We start from the raw sequence: 25,515 nt of genomic DNA, 5'->3' as shown, positions 1-25,515 counted from the left end.
ACACATGATCTTGTCTTATCACATAATTCTTTAATTAGTTTGCATTGGATTTGTTGTTTTTACTATTTTATAAAATGTAATCCTAGACGTACCTCTCTGTATTCTATCTCTACATTAACCCAGGTACTCATAAAATGCTATGCTATGGCCCTTGCAGGGTTATCAAAATATATTTATACACTAAATGTATTTCAGAAAGAAATTAAATCTTCCATTGATGATGTGTTTTATTTACTTGCACAATTTCACTGGTTATCTTTTGTTGGTATCAAGATTACTTATTATAGCTGTTGCAGTAGGGAGACTCTATTAACAATGGGCATTTTATTCTTCAGAAAAATACGAGGAAGCCAAGGGATGACGAGGTTAAAGGAACAGGGCTGTAACTTTTTCTTCCCTTTCTGTAACCAGTGGCCCCTAAGATCATCGTGCAGGACATTGTGACAGTGAGGGCTGGATCTAAGATGGTGGTTGAAGCCATCGTGGCTGGGAAACCGGCTCCATTCTGCAAATGGAAACAAGGGAGCGAGGACATCCTGACCTCAGACCGCCTGTCAGTGGTGAAGACTCTGACCACCTGCACTCTGTCCATCAAGAATGTAACCAGGGCTGACAGTGGCTACTACAGCCTGTCTGCTGTAAACAGCACATCCAGCATCAACCAGATCGTCAAAGTGGTGGTCATGGGTCAGTAGTACCCATAACTATAAGTCTCAGTCTGGTATATTTGAATGTTAGCAGGTGATTTAACCGGCTTGCCCTCTGTTCTTCCCAGACATCCCTGGTCCGCCCGAAGGACCCCTGGAGGTCACAGAGCTGGACATGGATGCCTGCACCCTGCTCTGGAACCCTCCACAGGAGGACGGAGGCAGCAACATTACCAACTACATCATTGAAAAGTGTGATGTGAGCCAGGGAGACTGGCTCACCGCCTCCATTGCCTGCACCAAATGCAGTTTCCGTGTGGTCAAACTCACCCCTGGGAAAGAGTATGCCTTCCGTGTTCGCGCTGAGAACCGCCTCGGCATCTCCCAGCCCATCTATTCAGAGAAGACCATCGCCAGATATCCTTTTGGTGAGTTGTTTATTTGGTCTTCCTAATAATAATAATTCTGTACAAATTATTGAAAGGTATATATTATACTGTTGTCTTATTTCCCAGATCCTCCAAGTGAGCCCAGAAGCTTCCAGGTCAATAAGATCAACAAGGATTTTGTCATTGTGTCCTGGGAGAAGCCCAGCAGCGACGGGGGCAGCCCCATCACCGGCTACTGCATCGAGAGGAAGGAGAGGAACAGCCTGCTCTGGGCCAAGGCCAATGAATCGGTGGTGAAATCCACCCAGTATACCTGCTTTGGCCTTATCGAGGGCCTGGAGTACACCTTCAGAGTGTCTGCCATCAACCAGGCTGGACAGGGCTTGCCCTGCAAACCATCCGACTTCATTACAGCCAGGACAGCCGTCGGTATGCACTAGCCCTGTGTGAAAGGGGCATTCCCCTATTTGTTCATCTGCTGTGGTGTCTTAGCGTTTATGAAATATATCTGTACCTCTTTGTTCCTTCCAGACCCACCAGGTAAACCAGAGCCCATGGACGTCACCAAGACCACCGTCTCGTTGGTCTGGAGCCGTTCAAGAAACGACGGAGGCAGCAAGCTGATTGGCTACTACGTGGAGTACTGCAAGATGCCTGAGGATAAGTGGACGCGCTGCAATGCTAACTGCATGAACATCCAGACAGAGGACTACGTAGTGACTGGCCTGCAGGAGGGACAGCAGTACCTGTTCCGCATCATCGCCAAGACAGCCATCAACATCAGCCAACCCTCGGAGCTGTCCGACCCCATCCCTGTGTTTGCAGAGAATGGTACGCTGTCATCACTTCCTGCTGTTTGGTGCAGGCAGTTTTTTTTATGGTTTAATATAAGTGATTTTCTAAGGAAACTTATTTTATGAGTGTGTTTGAATCATTAAAAAAAATACTTGAAACAAAGCACTGAGATCATCTGTTACATATGCTACCTTGAACATCAATTAATGCAGTTGTTCCTCTGTCCCTTAGTTCCCCCCCGTGTAGAGCTAGGTGTCAACATGAAAAACCTGATCGTGGTGAAGGCTGGAGATAACGTCTTCCTGGACGCTGAGGTATTCGGTAAGCCTCTTCCCAAGGTGAGCTGGAAGAGAGATGGGGCACCTCTCGTCCTGGCTGAAGGCATGAAAACGAGTCAGAAGAAACATGTCCACCTGCTGGAGCTCTACTCCGTCGCCAGGAAGGAGTCTGGGGACTACACCATCACTGCTGAGAATATCAATGGCTCCAAGTATGCCACAATCAAGGTCAAGGTGTTAGGTACGATCTCCCCCCTATCGCGACAACATTGGCTGACTTACTAGCACCAAGTACTATGAACTTGATCAGGGTAAAATGTATACTTAAATGATTTGGGTCTCCCTTCAGACAAACCAGGTCCTCCCGCCTCGGTGAGGATCGGGAAGGTGTTTTCTGACCACGTGCGGCTCCGCTGGGAGCCGCCCCAAGCCGACGGTGGTTCTGAGATCACCAACTACATCATCGACAAGAGGGAGACCAGCAGGGCCAACTGGGCGCTGGTCAGCTCCAACATCCACGGCCACTCCACCGACTGCAACGTGGAGAAACTTATCGAAGGCCATGAGTATGAGTTCCGAGTCAGTGCTGAGAACCAGTATGGTGTGGGAGACACCGTCATGGCCGGCCCCGTCATGGTCAAGAACCCATACGGTAATAACATGCATAACTAATGCTCTCAAGAGATATGCACCATTAGAGATGATGTTTGTGGATAGAGAGACAGCTGTTAAATAGGGTGTAGGGATAGAATGTACATCTGTTGGATAGGGTGTAGGGATGGACTGCCTAGAGGTACAGCTGTTAGGATGTATGGATAGAGTGTACAGCTGTTATGATGTCGGGATACAATGTAAAACTAAAGGGTTTAGAGATAGACTGTACAGCTGTTCAGGTGTAGGGATAGACTGTTTAGCTGTTAGGGTGTAGGGATAGACTGTACAGCTGTTAGAAAGAGTGTAGGGATAGGCTGTGCAGCTGTAAGATAGAGTCTATGGTGAGATTGTACAGCTGTGAGATAGGATTTCGGGATACACACTCAGCTCTTGGATCATCTGCTGATGCCCTCCTGGTTGTGTTTCTCTCCCTCCAGATGTACCAGGTCCATGTGAGCCCCCAATCATCACTAACATCACCAAGGACTCCATGACGGTCAGCTGGAAGGTCCCTGCCATCGACGGCAAGGCCACCATCCTGGGATACATGTTAGAGAAACGTGAGGCCACGGAGCTGACCTGGGCCAAGGTTAACCGCAGACCTGTAATCGACCGGACCATCAAGGCTGTCCAGCTGACCGAAGGGTCAGAGTACGAGTTCAGAGTCATTGCCATGAACAAAGCCGGCCTTGGAAAACCCAGTGATGCCTCTAATGCCGCCCTGGCTGTTGACCCTGTCTGTAAGTCCAATAGTTTGCCCTTAATTATACCCTTTTACAATTGTGTCTTCTGCATGACAATTCATTATAATTTATATTATGAGTAGTAGTAGTGGACTTGTCGTGCTAGTGATAGATAGCAGTACCATATATTGGTCAACATAATTCATATCAATGTAATCCCCCCTGCCTATTCTAGATCCTCCTGGCCCCCCTGCCTTCCCCAAGGTGTTTGATTCCACCAAGAGTTCCATCAGTTTGACTTGGACCAAACCAGCTTACGATGGGGGTTGTGAGATCATTGGATACCTGGTAGAGTGCAAGCGTGCTGAGGCTGAGGACTGGACCAAGTGCAATGTTCCCAAAAAGCTCCAGGCCACTAAGTTCCTGATGACTGGCCTGTTGGACAGCACTGAGTACCAGTTCAGAGTGACAGCTGTTAACAAGATTGGATACAGCGAGCCCAGCGAGGTCCCAGGGAACCACATGCCAAAGGACATCCTCAGTAAGTTAAATTGCCTTTTGATCAGCGTCAGCAAATGGTTGTAGGCTCTATGCTCTAATAAGAGGACACTGTGCTCTGTCCTGCAGTCGCTCCAGAGGCTGAACTGGACGCTGACCTGCGTAAAGCCTTGGTCCTGAGAGCGGGCGTCACCATGAGGCTCTATGTTCCCCTGAGAGGACGACCCGCCCCAAAGGTCACCTGGACCAAGGTTGGTGCCAATCTGAAGGACAGGCAGGGGGTTCTCATCAAGACCTCTGAGTGGGACACGCTGCTGATGATTGAAGACGTCACCAGATATGACGCTGGGAAGTACGTCTTGTCCCTGGAAAACAGCAGCGGCTCAAAGAGCTACACTATCATCGTCAAGGTCCTTGGTAAGAGCAATTCATTCAACTATTAGAGGCTACAAGCTATTCCACTGATGGTTTCTAAATACAATTATTTAACTGCAAGATGAAGACATGAAACTTTTTGAAGGTCTTCAAACTATTCTGACTTGTAGGGTATAACACCCCCTAAGCATATTTCTCACTGTTCAGTCAAAAGGACATAGCATAAACATGTTCCTCTCTTAGCAACTCCTGGACCTCCAGCCAACCTGGTTGTCAAGGAGACATCTCAAAGCCATGCCTTCATCACCTGGGAACCCCCCCTGATCGATGGTGGAAGCCCAGTGAAGAGCTACATTGTGGAAAAGCGTTTGGCAGAGAGAAAGGCGTGGACCTGTGTTGCTACAGAATGTCCAAAGACCTCGTTCAGGATCACTAACCTGGAAGGGGGGCAGGCCTACTGCTTCAGGGTTCTAGCGGAGAATGTCTACGGCATCGGAGAGGGCTGTGAGACGGCCGGCTCTGTCAGAGCCTCAGGTAGAACCACACGGATCACTTTGGTTTAGTGTGTTAGACTGCACACAACGCTTTTGTCAAACATGCATGTATACTTTCTTACAACAACTTAAATTGCCTTAGACTACAAATTAAAATGTGTATGGAATTTGCCCAGAATATGAGCAAAATACCTTTAAATGAATGAAAATGTTTAATATGAAATGGGTCAGTAATTATAATGATCACCACCTGGCTAGATATCTGATGCTTGTCCTATAATTACCTTGCCTCAGAACAACCTGGCCCGGTATCAGAATTCAAGCCTCAGAAGCTTACCAAAGACTGTGTGACCCTGGGCTGGAAGAGGCCCATCAGCGATGGAGGCAGCCACATAACCTCCTACATCTTGGAGCAGAGTGAGGGGGAGGAGAAGTGGAAACTGCTGGAGCAGGGGAAGAACATGAGCCACACCCTGTGCGTGCTGACGGAGGGTAAGGAGTACTCCTTTAGAGTCAAGGCTCTCAATGAATCTGGAGAAGGACCCCCCATTGAGCTGACCATTGTGGCCAAAGACCAGATTGGTAAGTTCATCTTGGTTCGCCTTAACCTTATTTTAGGAATTATTGTTGATGAGTCATTTCAGATGATATTCAGTCTTCTGTTTATTACATTGCTCTGTGTTCCTCTTGACTTCCAGTTCCACCCAGCTTCGACTTGAGTGGTCTGCATGATCTGACGTACGTGGCCAAGGAGGGCAGCACAGTGCGAATCAACATCCCTCTGATGGGCATCCCGTATCCTGCGGCAACCTGGAAAAAGGGAGATGTTGGCCTGGGAGACACCGGCCGGATGTGTGTGGAGGCGTCTCAGGGCCTCACTACCTTGCTCATCAGAGACTGCCAGAGGGCCGATGCCGACACCATCAAAATCACAGCCAGGAACTCAGCCGGCTCCAAGGACTGCCAGTTCAGCCTGAAGGTGGTGGGCCGGCCGGGGATCTGCACGGGACCCATCAAGTTTGACGAAATCACGGCAGACGGAATCAACCTGGAGTGGGGTCCGCCCACGGACGACGGGGGTGCAGAAGTGTCCAACTACATCGTAGAGAAGAGGAGGACCACTGACAGCAAGTGGGCCACGGTGGCCTCGGCTACTCAGAAGAACACCATTAGGGTGATCAGGCTCCATGATGGGATAGAGTACATCTTCAGAGTGTTTGCAGAGAACAAATATGGAGTTGGGGAGTATCTGAGATCAGTTCCAGTCATTGCCATGCATCCATTCAGTGAGTTACTTTTGATCCAACATGATCTTCAACCAATGTATTTACATTAGGATGGCTGTTATGATGTTCTTAATGTTGCCCTCCTTCTTTGCCTGGTCTGTAGATGTTCCCGAAGCTCCTGCGCCTCCAGAGATTGTCAGCATCCGTCACGAGTCTGCCACCCTGAACTGGAATGATCCAAAAGACTCTGGGGGCTCCCCAATAACTGGTAACATGAGATAACTATTCATTATTAGCTGATGTATATAATAATTAATTTAGTAGATGGAACAACATGTATGAACTGTGTGTGTGTGTGTGTGTGTGTGTGTGTGTGTGTGTGTGTGTGTGTGTGTGTGTGTGTGTGTGTGTGTGTGTGTGTGTGTGTGTGTGTGTGTGTGTGTGTGTGTGTGTGTGTGTGTGTAGGATACCATGTTGAGTTTAAAGAGAGGAACAGTTTGATGTGGAAGAGGGCCAGCAAGACTCCTCTGAGGGTGAAGGAGTGCAGGGTCACCAGCCTCATCGAGGGGCTGGAGTACGAGTTCCGGGTCATGGCCATGAACATGGCTGGGCTGGGTAAAGCCAGCAGGGCCACTGAAGCTGTGGTTGCCCTGGATCCTATCGGTAAGTTCACTACTTATGCTAGAAGGTTACTGTATTTGATTTTTAGAGTTTTTAGCGACCCAGATTCCAATCTGTGGTACAGGCACAGATGCCCCTAAAAAGGTTTAAAAGAATGCTGATGGATATGTGATTGTTCCCATCAGATCCTCCGGGCAAGCCTGATGTGATCAACGTCACCAGGTGCTCTGTGACTCTGATGTGGACAGCGCCCAAGTACGACGGCGGACACAAGTTGACGGGGTACATGGTAGAGAAATTAGAGGCCGGAACCAAGGCCTGGGCCAAGGCCAACCACGTCAACATCCAGAGCTGTGCCTTCACTGTTACAGACCTAACAGAGGGAGCTCAGTACGAGTTCAGGATCAGGGCTAGGAATGCTGCTGGAGCCATCAGCAACGCCTCCGAACCCACAGAACTGCTCACCTGCAAGGATGAATATGGTAGGAGAGAGAGCATCGACATTCATAGTGTAAATAATGCATGGACACATCCTAATGAGACAGCAGCTCGATATATGGAATTTCAATTTGTAGTGTTAACAATACATGGTTACACAGTAATAATGTTGCTATTCTTCTGTCTGCTACAGAACCTCCATCAATCACCATCGACCCAGAGATGAAAGATATTTCTGTGAGGGCTGGCAACACAATTGTCATCACTGCCTCGAAGATCCTTGGTAAACCACCACCCACCGCTGTGTGGTCCAAGGCTGGTCGCGAGTTCAAGAACTCTGACATTGTCAGCATCACCAGCACCCCGACCTCCTCTACCATGTCCATCAAGTACGCAAGTAGGAAGAACACTGGAGAATACACCATCACCGCCAGCAACCCCTTCGGCATCAAGGAAGACCACATCAAGGTCAAAGTTCTTGACATCCCCGGGCCTCCAGGCCCAATTAAGGCCAGCAACATTTCAGCTGAGAAGTGTACCCTGACTTGGCTTCCCCCTGATGAGGATGGAGGATCCTCCATTAAATGCTATGTCCTCGAGAAGCGAGAGACTAGCCGCCTGCTGTGGACCAAGCTAGCCGAAGATGTCATGGATTGCAGATTTGTAGCAACCAAGCTGATCAAGGGCAACGAGTACATCTTCAGAGTGTCTGCTGTAAACCAGTATGGAACTGGAGACTCTGTGCAGTCTGGCCCCATCAAAATGACTGACAGTTACCGTAAGTATAAACTAGAACGCTTGTTTAAATGCTACATAAGGACTTGTGATTTTTGTATGTTTCTATCAACTCAGTAATAATTATTTTGTTCTTCCTCCAGGTGCACCCGGTCCACCATCGACGCCAGAGGTTGATAACATCACCCGAAACTCAGTCACCATTTCTTGGAAGAGACCAATCGTGGATGGAGGAAGTGACATCAGAGGTTATTGTGTTGAAAGGAAGGAGAGGAAAGGAATGCGCTGGGTGAGAGCATCTAAGAGGACGGTCCCTGACTTGCGTTTCAAGGTGCAAGGTTTGAGTGAGGGAGTCGAGTACGAGTTCAGAGTGACTGCAGAGAACAAGGCTGGCTTCGGGGAACCCAGTGAGCCTTCTCACCCAGCTATGACCAAGGATATCGTATGTAAGTAAAGCCTACATCAACACCATGTCATCATGTCTCAAACTGTAACCTGATATACCAAAATGGCACCAGTTGTTATTTTAAATTTATTATAAATTATACTAAATACATTTTTACTTCACAACAGATCCACCTGGTCCTCCATCCAACCCAAGAATCACAGAAACAACCAGAACTACGGCCACATTCAGCTGGGGTCGCCCTCATTATGACGGAGGTCTGAATGTGGATGGATACATAGTTGAGTACAAAAAGGAGGGACACGATGACTGGGAAAAAGCAACACAGACGCTTCTTCGAATCACAGGATATGTTATCGGCAACCTTGAAAAGGGAGGAAAGTACCACTTCAGAGTCAGAGCTGAGAACACGGAGGGTGTCGGAGAACCTGCAGAAATTGAGAAGGTGATAGATCTTATTGATCAGGAATCTCTACCAGACTTTGAGCTTGATGCTGAGCTGAGGAGAACCCTGGTGGTCAGGTGTCGGGCCTCCATACGCCTGTTTGTTCCAATCAAGGGACGTCCCATACCGGATGTGACCTGGAGTAAAGATGACACCAACCTGAAGATGCGAGCTCACATTGACACAACAGAGTCCTTTACACTGCTTGTCATTCCTGACTGCACCAGATATGATGCTGGCAAATATAACCTCTGCCTGGAAAATGTTGCTGGAAAGAAGACTGGCTTTATAAACGTCAAGGTTCTGGACACACCTGGACCACCAATCAACCTCCAACCCAGAGAGATCACCAAGGGCAGCATCACCTTACAATGGGAATTCCCAATCATCGATGGTGGATCTAAGATTCACAACTACATCATTGAGAAGAGAGAGGCTACCAAGAAAGCCTACACAGTTCTAAGCACTAAATGGCAGAAATGTTCCTTCAAGATCCCTGATTTGGAAGAGGGTGCTTACTACTACTTCCGTGTGTCTGCTGAAAACGACCTTGGAGTGGGAGAGCCTGCTGAAACCCCCGAGCCCATCCGGGTGTCTGAGGCCCCCTCGGCTCCTGAGGATCTATATGTCACTGATGTTTCTTCAGACAGTGCTAGCCTGGCCTGGGCCAAACCCCTGCATGACGGTGGGACCTTGATCACAGGATACGTAATTGAAGCCCAGAAGAAGGACACAGACCAATGGGTGCATGTGGCTGCCATCAAGGCCCTGGACTACGTTGTCACAGATCTGACTGAGGGTGCAGAATATATCTTCCGCATTATGGCGGTTAATGCATCAGGCAGAAGCGATCCTCGTGAAAGCAGGCCAGCCATTATTAAAGAACAGACAAGTGCACCATCATTTGACATGCGTGGCGTCTACCAGAAGATTGTGATTGCTAAGGCTGGGGACAGAGTCAAGGTGGAGATCCCAGTGCTTGGCAAACCTAGACCTGTGGTATCCTGGAAGAAGGAAGACACATCCTTGAAGGAGACACAGAGGATCAACACAGAAACCACAACTACCTCCACAATACTCAATATTAGTGAAATCAAGAGGACAGATGGAGGCCAGTATTCCATCACAGGAAAGAACCTATTAGGCACTGTCACTGAAACCATCACAGTCCTTGTTCATGACATTCCTGGGCCTCCCACTGGACCCATCAAGATAGAAGAGGTATCATGTGATTATGTGCTGCTGTCCTGGGAGGGACCAGAGAACGATGGAGGGGTTCCCATCAACAACTACATTGTTGAGATGAGGGAGACTATCGGCACTTCCTGGATGGAGCTGGCTGCTACAGTTATTCGGACCACATTCAAAGCAGCCCGCCTGACAACAGGAGTACAGTATCAGTTCCGTGTCAAGGCCCAGAACAGATATGGTATTGGACCTTCCATTGTTTCTGAGTCGGTTGTTGCGGCGTATCCATTCGATGTTCCGGGCCAACCTGGTACACCGTCTGTAACATCTTTCAACAAGGACTCTATGACTCTGAGCTGGAATGAGCCTTCCTCAGATGGAGGCAGCCCGATTCTTGGCTACAACGTAGAGCGGAAGGAGAAGAACAGCATTCTGTGGCAGAAGATCAGCAAGGCATTGGTTGTTGGAAATATCTTCAAATCTACAGGTCTTGTCGATGGTATTGCATATGAATACCGTGTCATTGCTGAAAACATGGCTGGCTTGAGCAAAGCTAGCAAGCCCTCGGAGACAATGTATGCCCTGGATCCAGTAGACCCCCCAGGCAGACCTGTGGCTCTGAACATCACCAGGCATGAAGTGACTGTTTCATGGACAAAACCGGAGGGTGACGGAGGATTCTCCATCACAGGATACCAAGTAGAAAGAAGAGAGCTCCCCAATGGACGCTGGCTTAAAGCTAATTTCAACAACATCCTGCAGACTACATACACGGTCAGTGGTCTGACTGAAGAGACCACTTATGAGTTCCGTGTGTGTGCCAGAAACTCTGCAGGAGCCGTGAGCACCCCATCTCAGCCGTCAGACGAGATCACATGCAGAGATGACATTGAGGAACCAAAGCTTGATGTTGACTCTTCCTACAGCAGCACAGTTGTGGTAATGGCAGGAGAGTTGTTCAAATTGGAGGCCAACGTGAGCGGTAGACCGATCCCCTTATTGGTATGGTCCAAAGATGGTAAAGAGCTTGAGGACACAGCTAAACTGGAAATCAAGTCCTCTGACTTCCACACAACTCTGGTAGGCAAGGACTCCTTGAGAAGGGATGGTGGAGTTTTTACTCTGACAGCAAGCAACCCAGGTGGCTTTGCCAAGTTTACATTCAATGTTAAGGTGCTTGACCGACCCGGACCGCCAGACTGTCTCACAGTGTCCGACATCGCTGCTGAAAAGTGTGTTCTCAACTGGCTTCATCCCCCTCATGATGGAGGTGCTAAGATCGAGTACTTTATCATTCAGAAGCGCGAGACTAGTAGGCTTGCCTGGACCAATGTGGCTACAGACCTTGAAGCCAATAGATTCAAGATTACAAAGCTTCTGAAGGGCAATGAGTATGTATTTAGGGTCATGGCCGTAAACAAGTATGGCGTTGGTGAGCCTGCAGAAACACAAGCTGTTATTTGTGTCAACCCCTACGTTGCTGCTGACCAACCCCAACAGCCCGAAGTGACTACCATCACCAAGGACTCAATGGTGGTCTGCTGGGAGCGCCCCGAACATGATGGAGGTAGCAGCATCAACACCTACATTGTGGAGAGGAGAGATAAGACTGGCTTACGCTGGGTGAAATGCAACAAGAGGACAGTATCAGACCTCAGATTCAAGGTTTCCGGCCTTACACCCGGACATGAATATGAATTCAGAATTCTAGCTGAAAACAATGCTGGTTTGAGCCAACCTAGTCAATCAAGTCCATTTTACAAAGCCATCGACACCATTTTCCAGCCAGGACCCCCTGGCAACCCCAGAGTGTTGGACACCACCAAGTCCTCTGTCACTGTTGCCTGGAACAAGCCTGTGTATGATGGTGGTTCAGAAATCACTGGCTACATTGTGGAGACTTGCCTTCCTGAGGAAGATGAATGGACTATCCACACTCCAAAGAAAGGGTGGACTGCCACCTCTTTTACGATCACCAGCCTGAAGGAAAACCAGGAATATAAAATCAACATTTGTGCCACTAACAGTGAAGGTGTAGGAGAACCCACAACTGTGCCAGGTACTGCCAAATCCGAGGACAGGCTGCTTCCTCCAGAGATTGAGCTTGGAGCAGAGCTCCGTAAGGTGGTCTGCATCAGGGCCTGCAGCACCCTCAGGTTGTTTGTCCCCATCAAGGGAAGACCAGCGCCTGAAGTTAAATGGTCCAGAGAGCATGGGGAATCCCTGGATAAGGCCATCATTGAAATTACTCCTTCCTTCACCACTCTCCAAGTGGAGACAGTGGACAGGTTTGATGGAGGTAAATATATGGTTACTGTTGAGAACGCCTCAGGAAGCAGGACCGCCTATGTGAACGTCAGAGTGTTGGATACTCCTGGAGCACCTCAGAATCTAGTGTTTAAAGAGGTCACCAGAGATTCGGTCTCCCTTGTGTGGGATGCTCCCCTTATTGATGGTGGCTCCAGAATTCGCAACTACATTGTTGAGAAGAGAGAGTCAAACAGGAAGGCCTACTCAACAGTCTGTGCAAGCTGTCACAAATCCAGCTGGAAAGTTGGAGATCTGGAGGAAGGAAAACTTTACTTCTTTAGAATTTTGGCTGAAAATGAGTATGGCGTCGGTCTCCCAGTAGAGACTATGGAACCAGTTAAAGCATCAGAGAAGCCTCTGCCACCAGGAAAGGTATCCCTCCTGGATGTCACAGGCACAAGCGTCACTCTTTCATGGGAGAAACCTGAGCATGATGGAGGCAGCAGGATAACAGGTTACATTGTTGAGATGCAGGGTAAAGGCAGTGACAAATGGACCCAAGTTATGGTCTCCAAGTCCAATCAGACAGTTGTATCTGGCTTGACTCAAGGAGAAGAGTACATGTTCCGTATCTCGTCAACCAACGAGAAGGGAATGAGTGACCCTCGTGCCCTCAGTATGCCGGTTCTGGCTAAAGATCTTGTCATTTCCCCAACCTTCAAGCTGATTTTCACCACATTCAGTGTAATGGCAGGAGATGATCTGAAGTTAGATCTACCATATGCTGCTTGTCCAAAGGCTGCGGTAACTTGGCTCAAGGATGGCGTTGCTCTTAAGGAAACAACTAGAGTCAACGCTGAAGCTTCTGAGAAGAGTCTCCACATGATCATCAGGGAGGCCTGCAGAGAGGATGTAGGAACATACACGATTAAATTGAGCAACACAGCAGGAGAGGCTAGTACAGACATAAGTGTTGTTGTTCTTGATAAGCCTGGTCCTCCCACTGGCCCTATCAAACTGGATGAGATCACTGCTGACAGTCTGGTCTTGTCCTGGAACCCACCAGAATATGACGGAGGGTGCTCCATTAACAACTACGTTGTTGAAAAGAGAGACACATCAACCACTAACTGGCAGATTGTGTCTGCTACAGTTGCACGAACCATCATTAAAGCAGCTCGTCTTAAGACTGGATCTGAGTACCAGTTCAGGATCGCCGCCGAGAATCGATATGGCAAATCTTCAGTTCTGCTTTCAGAGACCATCGTTGCTCAATATCCATTTGAGGTTCCGAGTCAGCCACGGTCTGCGGAAGTCCAGTCGGCCACCAAGGAAAATATGGTGATTGTGTGGGAGAAACCTAGCAGTGATGGTGGAAGCAAGATTTTGGGCTACCATGTGGAGCTCAAGGAGAGGAATAGCATTCTCTGGGCAAAACAGAACAAACAGATTATCCTTGAGACCAGGGTTAAGGCTGCTGGCCTTGAGGAGGGAATCGAATATGAGTTTAGAGTTTATGCTGAGAATATTGTAGGCCTTAGCAAGGCAAGCAAAGTGACGGCGATGCAAGTCGCCAGAGACCCATGTGACAGCCCAGGCAAGCCAGAAGCTGTTATTGTCACCAGAAACCAGGTGACTCTGAAATGGACCAAGCCTGAGTATGATGGCGGTAGCAAGGTCACCGGGTATGTGGTGGAGAAGAAGGAGGGAGCAGATGGCCGATGGATGAAGGCCAGCTTTGCCAATGTCATTGAGACTCAGTTTGTTATCACAGGCCTGGTTGAGGACCAGCTCTATGAGTTTCGGGTTATTGCCAGGAATGCAGCTGGTGTCCATAGCAAGCCTTCTGACAGCACTGGAAGTATAACTGCGAAGGATGAGGTGGATCCCCCCCAGATTGACCTGGATTCCAAGTACTCCCAGAATGTAATGGTAAATGCTGGAGAGACATTCAGACTCGAGGCCGGATTCTCTGGTAAACCTGTTCCCTCTGTCCACTGGATGAAAGGCAAAGAAGAGATAGCTGAAGCTGCTCGCTTAGAGATTAAGAACACTGACTTTACAGCCTGTTTGATTGTCAAGGAGGCAATCCGTGTTGATGGTGGCCAATACACATTGCTGGTGAAGAATGTTGGAGGAGAGAAATCTGTGAACATAAATGTTAAGGTTCTAGATAGACCAGGCCCTCCAGCAGGCCCTATTTCCATCTATGGAGTCAGCAGTGAGAAGTGCTCCATTGCCTGGAAGTCCCCCATCCAGGATGGTGGCAGTGATGTCTCCCATTACATCGTTGAACGGAGAGAGACAAGCAGATTGGTCTGGACTGTTGTTGACCCTAAAGTTCAGACCCTGAACCTCAAGATCACCAAGCTTCTTCCTGGTAATGAATACATATTCAGAGTGATTCCAGTCAATAAATACGGAATCGGCGAGCCTCTGGAATCTGAGCCAATGATTGCCAGAAACCCATTTGTCACCCCCGACCCACCAACAGAGGTGGAAGTGTCTACCATAACCAAAGACTCCATGGTGGTGACCTGGGAGAGACCAACTAATGATGGAGGCAATGCCATCCAAGGATACATAGTTGAGAAACGTGACAAGGAAGGTGTGAGATGGACAAGATGTAACAAGCGCACCGTATGCGAGCTTCGCTTCAGAGTCACAGGCCTTCTGGAAAACCGCAGCTATGAGTTTCGAGTTTCAACTGAGAACGCTGCAGGCATCGGCACACCTAGTCCTGCAACAGTCTACTACAAAGCTTTAGATCCCATCTTTAAACCAGGCCCACCGAACAACCCCAAGGTGGTGGACTCATCCAGAACAACCGTCTCTCTGACATGGGGAAAACCCATCTATGATGGCGGTTGTGAGATTCAAGCCTACATTGTTGAGGCCTGTAATGGCACCGATGAGTGGTTTATGTGCACTCCTCCCACCGGAATAATCAACACCAAGTTCACAGTCACCAAACTGCTTGAGAAACACGAGTACCAGTTCAGAGTGTGCGCCATCAACAAAGTTGGTATCGGAGAGCATGCCAATGCCCCTGGAAAAATACTCCTGGAGCAGAAACTGGAGGCTCCAGACCTCGACCTGGACACTGACATGAGAAAGATGATCAACATCAGGTCTGCCAGCACACTCCGGCTGTTTGTTCCTGTGAGGGGACGTCCTGCTCCCGAGGTGAAATGGGGCAAAGCAGAGGGGGAGATCAAGGAGACTGCCCAGATTGACAACACAGGCAGCTATGCTTCTCTTGTTATTGAGAATGTTGACCGATTTGACACTGGCAAGTACACACTCACGGCAGAGAATCCTAGTGGAGTAAAGTCTGTCTTCATTAGTGTAAGAGTCTTGGATTCACCAAGCCCTCCAAATAATTTCACAATTAAAGAAATCACCAAAAATTCTGTCACATTGACTTGGGAGCCGCCACTCTTAGATGGTGGCTCTAAAATTAAACACTACATTGTGGAGAAGCGGGAGAGTACCAGAAAAGTCTATTCGCCCATCACCACATGCAACAGGATGTCTTGGAAGATTGAACCTCTTCCAGAGGGTGGAATTTTCTTCTTCAGGGTCCTGGCTGAGAATGAATATGGTATTGGCCTCCCTGCTAAAACCACAGAACCAGTGAAGATTTCAGAGAAGCCCCAGCCCCCAGGTAAAGTCAGTGTTGTTGATGTGACTCGAAAGAGCGTGACACTGTCCTGGGAAAAACCTGAACATGATGGAGGCAGCAGGATCAGCTACTACGATGTGGAGTTGGCACCAAAGGATAGCAATGCATGGACTGTGTGTGCGAGTGTGAAGGCCCTTGAAACCATGGTAACCAACCTGCAAAAGGGTGAAGAGTATCAATTCAGAGTTACTGCTGTTAACGAAAAGGGAAGAAGTGATTCAAGACAACTGGCTCAAACAGTTGTAGCCAAAGACCTTGTGATTGAGCCTTCTCTGAGGCCTGTGTTGAGTTCCTACAGTGTCCAGGTAGGCTATGATTTGAAGGTGGAGGTGCCAATGTCCGGCCATCCCAAGCCAACTATCACTTGGACGAAGGATGGAGTTGGCCTGAAACAGACCACAAGAGTAAATGTCACCGACTCTGCTAATCACACCACCCTAACCATCAAGGACGCCACAAAAGAGGATGGAGGCATGTACAGCATTAACATTGCCAATGCATTGGGATCAAAGGATGCCACCATTGAGGTGATAACACTGGACAAGCCGGGTCCAGCCACAGGCCCTGTCAAGTTAGAGGACATCAGTGCTGAGAGCATCACTCTCAGCTGGGAGCCACCAACATACACTGGTGGCTGCCAGATCTCCAACTATGTTGTTGAGAAAAAGGATACAACCACTGTCAACTGGTTGGTGGTGTCTGCCACTGTTGCCAGAACAACACTCAAAGTGTCAAATCTGAAGACGGGTGCTGAGTACCAATTCCGAATCTATGCTGAGAACAGGTATGGAAAGAGTTTTGCCATTGACTCAGAGCCAGTTCTGGCCCAATATCCTTTCCAGGAGCCTGGTCCACCAGGAACACCATTCGTGTCGTCATACACTAGGGATTATATGGTTGTTGAGTGGCATAAACCTCCATCCGATGGAGGCAGTGCTATCCTGGGCTACCACATGGAGCGAAAAGAAAAGAACAGTATCCTCTGGACTAAAGTCAACAAATCTGTCATCCAGGACTGCAGGTACAAATCCACACCCTTGGAGGAGGGAATTGAGTATGAGTACCGGATCTATGCTGAAAATATTGTTGGAATCGGAAAATGCAGCAAAGTTTCAGAAGTGTGTGTTGCCCGTGATCCATGTGATCCTCCTGGCTGCCCAGAAGCTATTATTGTCACCAGACATTCAGTGAAGCTGAGGTGGAGCTCTCCCCAGTATGACGGTGGATGCCTTGTTACCGGGTATGTTGTGGAGAAACGTGACCTGCCTGAAGGACGCTGGATGAAGGCTAGTTTTGCAAACATAATTGACCATGAATTCACAGTCCTTGGTCTGACTGAGGACTGTAAATATGACTTCAGAATCATTGCAAGGAATGCAGCTGGAGCTGTCAGCAAGCCCTCTGAGTGTACAGGCTCCATCACCGCCAAGGACGAGGTGGAGACACCTAAATATGAAACCGATGCCATGTTCAATCAGACTATTGTTGTCAATGCTGGGGAATGCTTCAGTTTGGAGGCCAGTGTAGAAGGAAAACCTATCCCCACTGCCCAGTGGTTCAAGGGAAATATTGAGGTGGAGAACTCAGCGAGAGCTGAGATCAAGAACACAGACTTTAAGGCTATGCTTCTTGTGAAGGAGGCCATTAGAGTGGATGGTGGTCAGTACACTCTGGTCCTGTCCAATGTAGCTGGAACCAAGACTGTTCCATTCAGTGTGAAAGTTCTGGACCGGCCCGGCCCATCTGAGGGACCGCTCAGAGTTGGGAATGTCACAGAGGAGAAGTGCTCTCTGTCTTGGCTACCACCCAGGCATGATGGCGGAGCAAGCATCTCCCATTACATTATTCAGAAAAGGGAGACAAGTCGCCTGGCATGGATAGTTGTCTCCAGCGACTGTGGAGCTACGATGTTCAAAGTCACTAAACTTCTCAAGGGCAATGAGTACATCTTCAGAGTCATGGCTGTCAACAAATATGGTGTCGGTGAACCCCTAGAGTCTACACCCGTCATCATGAGGAATCCATTTGTTCCTCCTGGTGCACCTCAAGAACTGGAGATCACCAATATCACCAGGGACTCCATGACTGTCTGTTGGAGCCGCCCTGAGGCCACTGGAGGAAGTGACATTGCCGGCTATATCGTGGAAAAGAGAGACAGAGCCGGAGTGAGGTGGACTAAGTGTAACAAACGCAGAGTAACAGATTTGCGTTTCAGAGTGACTGGCCTAACAGAAGACCATGAGTATGAGTTCAGGTTGTCTGCTGAGAATGCGGCCGGAGTGGGTCAACCTAGCCCAGCTACCGACTACTTAAAGGCCTGTGATCCTACATTTGAACCAGGCTGCCCTACTAATGTCCAGGTTCTTGACACCACCAAGAACACTGTAAGTTTGGCCTGGCACAGGCCCATATATGATGGTGGCTGTGATATCCAAGGCTATGCTGTAGAAATAAGCAAGGCTGATGAGGAGGAATGGACCATCTGCACCCCTCCTTCTGGAGTCATTGCTACCAAGTTCACTATTACAAAACTCATTGAGCATCAGGAATACAAGGTACGCATTTGTGCTATTAATAAGCTTGGGGTGGGTGAACCTGTGGAGCTCCAAGGAGTTGTAAAACCCATGGATAAGATGAATCCTCCAGAGATGATTCTGGATTCAGAGCTCAGAAAGGGGGTTGTTGTCCGTGCAGGGGGCTCCATGAGAATCCATGTCCCATTCAATGGACGTCCTATTCCAGACATCAGCTGGGCTAAGGAGGAAGGAGACCTCCCAGTTAAGGTCCAGATTGAGAATGGTGCTGATTACACACAGCTCTCAGTAGATATCTGTGACAGGAATGATGCCGGTAAATATATTCTCAACCTAGAGAATAGTGCAGGTACCAAGTCAGCCTTCGTCTCTGTCAAAGTACTGGATACTCCTGGATCTCCTCTGAACCTCATGGTTAAAGACATCAAGAGGGACTGTGTCACTCTAATGTGGGAACCACCTCTTATTGATGGTGGTTCCAGAATCAAGAACTATTTGGTTGACAAGCGTGAATCAACTAGAAAGGCCTATTCTAATGTTGACAACAAATGTACAAAGACAAGCTACCGCATCACCGGCCTCAGTGAAGGTGCTATTTACTACTTTAGAGTCATGGCGGAGAATGAGTTTGGGGTAGGCGTGCCCATCGAAACGCAAGACTCAGTAAAAACTTCTGAACCCCCACTGTCTGTGGGTAAGATCACTCTCACTGAAGTGGCAAAGACCAGCGCCTCTCTCTCCTGGGAGAAACCTGAGCACGATGGAGGCAGCAGAATCATTGGATATTACATTGAGATGCAGCCCCATGGCTCAGAAGAGTGGGTAGTGGCCACGACAACAAAGACTTGTGATGGCACAGTCGCAGGCCTCAGCACTGGGAAGGAGTACCTCTTGAGAGTTTCAGCCTTCAATGAGAAGGGCAAGAGTGATCCACGAGCTCTAGCTGCACCAGTTACAGCTAACGACTTGACTATTCAGCCAAGCTTCAGGATGGCCTTTAACACATTCAGTGTTCAGACTGGGGAGGATCTGAAAATTGAAATTCAAGTGCTTGGACGGCCTGTTCCTAAAGTTGAATGGAAGAAGGATGGACAGGCCATCAAGGAGACAACAAGACTGAATGTGTTAAGTACAACATCATCTACTACTCTGCATATAAAGGATGCCAACAAGGAGGACTGTGGTAAATACAATCTGACAGCTACCAGTGCTGCTGGAACATTGACAGAGGATATTACAGTTGTGATTCTGGATAAGCCTGGCCCACCAACAGGACCGTTGAAGATCGAAGAGGTCAGCTCAAACTATGTCAATCTTTCCTGGGAGCGCCCACAATACACTGGAGGCTGCCAGATCAACAACTACATTGTGGAGAAGAGAGACACCACCACTACAACCTGGCAGATTGTGTCCGCTACTATTGCTAGAACCACAATAAAAGTCAGCAACCTCAGGACTGGCATTGAATACCAGTTCAGAGTGTCTGCTGAGAACAGATATGGAAAGAGTTCCTCCATCCTGTCAGCTGCCGTTGTTGCTCAGTATCCATTCAGCGAACCAGCTGCTCCAGGTGCACCTTTTATCTCTGCTGCAACCAAGGACAACATGATTGTTGAATGGAAGCCTTCCTCAAACAACGGAGGAAGCCCTGTCATTGGCTATCACCTGGATAGGAAGGAAAAGAACAGCCTGCTATGGATCAGACTCAACAAGCTCCTCATCCCTGATGCCCGCTACAAGACCACAGAGCTGGAGGAAGGTATTGAGTATGAATTCAGAGTCTATGCTGAGAATATTGCTGGGCTCAGCCCCGCTAGCAAGGTCTCTCAGAGCACAGTAGCCAGAGATCCCTGCGACCCACCGGGCCCCCCAGAGGCTATCGTTATCGCCAGGAACCATGTGACCCTCCAGTGGACCAGGCCCCTGTATGATGGAGGCAGCGCCATCACTGGCTACCTAGTGGAGAGAAAGAAGCAGCCAGACCCACGTTGGATGAAGGCTAGCTTTACCAACATCTTGGAAACTCAGTTCACATATCCCAACATGACTGAGGACTGTATCTATGAGTTCAGAGTCATTGCTAGGAATGCTTCGGGCATCTTGAGTGCTCCCTCTCAGAGCACAGGGGAAATTACTGCAAAGGATGAGATTGAAGCTCCGGATGCCATCATGGATCCCAAATTCAAGGATCTTACCGTTGTTCATGCCGGCGAGACATTTGTTATCGATGCCGACTACACTGGCAAACCCCTTCCTGATATCACCTGGCTCAAGGATGGAAAGGAAATTGACAATATGACGCCCAGAATGGAGGTCATGAGCACTCTAACTCGCAGTGTCCTGACTGTAAAAGAATGCATTCGAGTGGATAGTGGCCATTTTGTCCTCAAACTCAGCAACGTGGGAGGAATCAAAATGCTTCCGGTTAACGTGAAGGTTCTAGATAGGCCGGGTCCTCCTGATGGACCTCTTGAGGTTAAGGGAGTCACGGCTGAGAAGTGCTACCTCCACTGGAGCCACCCAACACACGATGGCGGAGCCAGCATCTCCCACTATGTCATTGAGAAGAGGGAAACCAGCCGCTTGTCCTGGACCGTAGTGGAGCCCAAGATCCAGGCCGTTAGCTACAAGATCACTAAACTACTGCCTGGTAATGAGTACATCTTCAGAGTTACCGCTGTGAATAAATTTGGTGTTGGTGAGCCTTTGGAATCTGAGCCTGTGATTGCTCGTAATCCCTTCACTACTCCAAGCGCTCCGTCCACACCTGAGGAAGGTGCCATTACGAGGGACTCCATTGTGCTGACCTGGGAAAGGCCTGACGATAACGGGGGAGCAGAGATTGATGGATATGTGTTGGAGAAACGTGACAAGGAGGGTATCAGATGGACCAAGTGCAACAAGAAAAGGTTGACTGACATGAGGTTCAGATGCGCAGGCCTCAATGAGGGACACTCCTATGAGTTTAGAGTCTCTGCTGAAAATGCTGCTGGTGTAGGCAAGCCTAGTCATCCCACTGATTATATCAAGGCATGCGATGCCACGTACCCACCAGGTCCTCCCAACAACGCTAAGGTCACTGATCACTCAAGCACCACAGTCTCTCTGTCCTGGTCCAGGCCCATCTATGATGGCGGAGCACCTATCAAGGGATATGTTGTGGAGATGAAGGAGCTTACTGATGATGAATGGATTGTATGCACACCACCCACCGGAGTCCAACCCACTCACTACACAGTCAAGAGACTGAAGGAAAATGCAGAGTACAACTTCCGTGTATGTGCTTTGAACATCGAAGGAGTGGGAGAGCATGTGGACCTGCCTGGGTCTGTGGTTGCTGCTGAGAAACTTGAGACTCCTGAGATTGAACTGGATGCTGACCTGAGGAAGATGGTCAACGTCAGAGCTAGCGCTACACTGCGTCTGTTTGTCCCCATCAAAGGAAAGCCTGAGCCTGAGGTGAAATGGTCTAAAGCTGACGGAACCCTAACGGAGCGTGCTCAGATTGAAGTCACCAGCTCCTACACAATGCTGCTTATTGACAATGTGGACCGATTTGATACTGGCAAATATGTACTGACCCTGGAAAACCTCATTGGCTCCAAATCGGCATTCGTTAATGTCAGAGTTCTTGACTCCCCAAGCACTCCTGTTAACCTTGAGGTGAAGGATGTCAAGAGGGACTCGGTCTCCCTCTCCTGGGAACCTCCTCTCATTGACGGTGGGGCCAAGATCTCCCACTACATTGTGGAGAAGAGAGAGCAGAAGAGAATGGGTTTCACCAGTGTAAGCAACAACTGTGTCAGGAACTCATACATTGTTTCTGACCTTCAAGTTGGGGGCCTGTACTATTTCCGTGTGCTTGCCGTCAATGAGCTAGGTGTGGGACTGCCTGCCTCCACAGAAGCTGTGAAGATCTCTGAAATACCACTGCCTCCTGGAAAGATCACAGTGGTTGATGTGACACGTCACACTGTCAGTATGTCCTGGGAGAAGCCAGACCATGATGGAGGTAGCAAGATCTCCCACTACATTGTGGAGATGCAGCCTAAGGGAGATGATAAATGGACTGTGTGTTGTGAGATCAAAGCACTGGAAGCTACTATCAATGGTCTTACAACTGGAGAAGAATACTCCTTCAGGGTTACTGCCGTGAATGACAAGGGCAAAAGTGATGCCAAGCCACTTGCAAGCCCTGTTCTGGTGAAGGATATCACTATTGAGCCCATCATCAACCTGATGTTCAACACCTACAGTGTGAGGTCTGGAGATGATCTGAAGATTGATGTGCCATTCAGAGGCAGACCTGATCCAGAGGTCTCCTGGAAGAAGGATGGACACTCACTCAAGCAGACCACCAGGGTCAATGTTCTCACATCCAAAACTTTGTCTACGATTGTGATCAAGGACACAACTAAGGAGGATGTCGGAAAGTATGAGATTGTCCTGACAAACACAATCGGTGCCAAATCAGCTGAGATTTCTGTAATTATCCTTGACAAACCGGGTCCTCCTAGCAAGATAAAGGTTGATGAGGTGAGTGCAGACTTTGTCTGTCTGTCCTGGGATGCCCCAAGCTATGACGGTGGCTGCCAGATCAATAACTATGTGGTGGAAAAGAGAGACACCACCACAACTACATGGCAGATTGTCTCTGCCACTGTGGCCAGAACATCGATCAAAGTCAGCCGTCTAAACCAGGGCACTGAGTACCAGTTCCGCATTGCAGCAGAAAATCGCTATGGCAAGAGCCATGCCATTGACTCTGCTCCCATTATTGCTCAGTATCCTTTCGAGCCTCCCGGCCCACCTACCAATATCCATATTGCCCAAGCCTCCAGGTCTGGCATGCTGGTGTTGTGGGACAGGCCTGCCAGTGATGGTGGAAGCCCTGTGATTGGATATCACGTTGAATGTAAAGTTCAGAGCAGCATTCTCTGGACGAAGGCCAACAGAGGCCTGCTTGCAGAGAACCAGTTTAAGATGTCAGGAATTGAAGAAGGTCTTCTGTATCAGTTTAGAGTCTATGCTGAGAATATTGCCGGCATTGGTCTATGCACCAAAGCAAGTGAGCCTGTCGCTGCCAGGGACCCATGTGATCCCCCACGCAATCTCCAGGTTACCAACATAACTAGAACCTCGGTTTCCCTCTTCTGGGAAAGACCTGACAACGATGGTGGAGCCAAGGTTGTTGGCTACATTGTGGAGCGAAGAGAGCTTCCTGATGGACGCTGGCTGAAGTGCAACTTTGCCAATCTGCTGGACACCTACTTCGATGTCACAGGTCTCACAGAAGATTTGCAGTATGACTTCCATGTCATCGCTAAGAATTCGGCTGAGCTGTTGAGCGCTCCCTCTGAGGCGACAGGGCCTATCACCGTCAAGGATGATGTAGATCCACCCGCTATTACCTTAAACGAGAAGTTGCGACAGTTGGTTGTTGTCAAGGCAGGAGAGATAATCAAGATTGATGCTGATATCACTGGCCGTCCCCTCCCTGTTGTCTCCTGGTCCAAGGATGGGAAGGAGATTGAAGCGAAAGCTAGGTGTGAAATAACCTCCACCAACTTCAAAACCACCCTCATAGTGAGAGACATTATCAGGAAAGACTCAGGACAGTATGTTCTGACCCTGCAGAATGTTGCAGGCTCCAGGGCTGTGGCTATCAACTGTAAGGTCCTCGACAGACCCGGGCCTTCTTCTGGACCACTGGTGGTGTCCGGCTTGACTGCAGAAAAATGCAACCTGGTGTGGGGGCCTCCACAAGAGAACGGAGGTGCTGAGATCATACACTATATCGTGGAGAAACGGGAAACTAGCCGCCTTGCTTGGACTCTGGTCCATGGAGACATGAAGGCCACTACATGCAAAGTTACGAAGCTGCTCAAAGGAAATGAGTACATCTTCAGAGTCAGAGGTGTCAACAAGTATGGAGATGGTGAGGCCCTGGAGAGTGAGCCTACCAAGGCTATGGATCCCTTCACCATCCCGTCTGCTCCAACTAACGTTCAGGTCACTGCCGTCACCAGCGAAGCCATGACTATCTGCTGGGAGAGGCCGGCCTCTGATGGTGGCAACAGCATCTCTGGCTACGTCATCGAAAAACGGGAGAAGACTGGTCTTCGTTGGTGCCGCGTAAACAAGAAGCCTGTCTATGACCTCAGAGTGAAGGCTTCCAAGCTGCGTGATGGCTGTGAATATGAGTACAGAGTTTTTGCAGAGAATGCTGCTGGTCTCAGTGCTTCCAGCACCCCCTGCCCACTCACCAAGGCTGAAGATACACAGTTCCTGCCTTCACCCCCAGCTAAGCCCAAAATCATTGACTCTTCCAAGACCACTGTCACCCTGTCCTGGAACAAACCATTGTTTGATGGTGGAGCACCTGTGACTGGCTACATGATAGAATATAGGAAAGCATTTGATGATGAATGGATTATTGGCGTTCAGAGCACTAAAAACACAGAGTTCACCGTGGTGGGGCTAACTGCTGGAACTGAATATGTGTTTGTTGTAAAGTCTATCAACAAGGTTGGAGTCAGTGAGCCTAGTCCTGAGTCAGACACACAGGTAGCCAAAGAGAGAGAGGAAGAGCCAGTCTTTGACATCAGCAATGAGATGAGGAAGACTCTGATTGTTAAGGACGGGAGCTCCTTTACAATGAAAGTGCCTTTCAGAGGCAGACCTGTTCCCGATGTGACGTGGACCAAGGCAGATGTGGACTTGAGGGTCCGTGCAGTCATCGACACTACAGACACTTATACCTCAATCACCCTGGAAAAGGCAACCCGCGAAGACTCTGGCAAGTACACCATCACCTTGTCTAACGTTGTAGGAACAACCACTCTGACACTTCACCTCAGAGTCCTTGACTCCCCTGGACCTGCTACTAACGTGGAGGTCAAGGACGTGACCAGGACCTCTGCTACAGTGACCTGGGACACTCCGGAGAATGAGGGAGGTGGACCAGTGAAGAACTACCTTGTGGATTTCCGAGAAGCCAGTAAAAAGGGCTGGACCAGGCTGACCGACACCTGCCACAGACTAACTTACAAGGTCTCAGACCTACAGGAGGGAATGGTGTATTACTTCAAAGTTACAGGGGAGAACGAGTACGGAACTGGTGTTTCTGCAGCAACCAAGGAGGGAATCAAGATTACAGGTACTACATTATAGT

At 48.9% G+C, this 25,515-nt stretch overlaps 1 protein-coding gene across 35 annotated transcripts in view; it reads left to right on the top strand.

The window, feature by feature from the left end:
* The window catches only part of ttn.2 (titin, tandem duplicate 2), a 212,423-nt gene that overhangs the window by 155,758 nt on the left and 31,150 nt on the right, over nt 1-25,515 (top strand). For all 35 annotated transcript variants that reach the window (XM_060074563.1, XM_060074557.1, XM_060074583.1 and 32 more), the window contains 18 exons: nt 412-687; nt 776-1,075; nt 1,163-1,465; nt 1,568-1,867; nt 2,063-2,350; nt 2,459-2,761; nt 3,201-3,503; nt 3,682-3,987; nt 4,074-4,361; nt 4,563-4,853; nt 5,108-5,395; nt 5,512-6,099; nt 6,203-6,307; nt 6,505-6,702; nt 6,846-7,142; nt 7,292-7,876; nt 7,977-8,279; nt 8,407-25,500. In XM_060074563.1, the coding sequence (XP_059930546.1) occupies nt 412-687; nt 776-1,075; nt 1,163-1,465; nt 1,568-1,867; nt 2,063-2,350; nt 2,459-2,761; nt 3,201-3,503; nt 3,682-3,987; nt 4,074-4,361; nt 4,563-4,853; nt 5,108-5,395; nt 5,512-6,099; nt 6,203-6,307; nt 6,505-6,702; nt 6,846-7,142; nt 7,292-7,876; nt 7,977-8,279; nt 8,407-25,500 (22,416 nt within the window). The remainder of the gene's footprint in view (nt 1-411; nt 688-775; nt 1,076-1,162; nt 1,466-1,567; nt 1,868-2,062; nt 2,351-2,458; nt 2,762-3,200; nt 3,504-3,681; nt 3,988-4,073; nt 4,362-4,562; nt 4,854-5,107; nt 5,396-5,511; nt 6,100-6,202; nt 6,308-6,504; nt 6,703-6,845; nt 7,143-7,291; nt 7,877-7,976; nt 8,280-8,406; nt 25,501-25,515) is intronic.

The sequence above is a fragment of the Gadus macrocephalus genome, chromosome 16, assembly GCF_031168955.1.
Source record: "Gadus macrocephalus chromosome 16, ASM3116895v1".
Classification (NCBI taxonomy): Eukaryota; Metazoa; Chordata; class Actinopteri; order Gadiformes; family Gadidae; genus Gadus; species Gadus macrocephalus.
The sequence above is the reverse complement of the archived record's forward strand: the minus strand, read 5'-3'. Positions and strand labels throughout refer to the sequence as shown.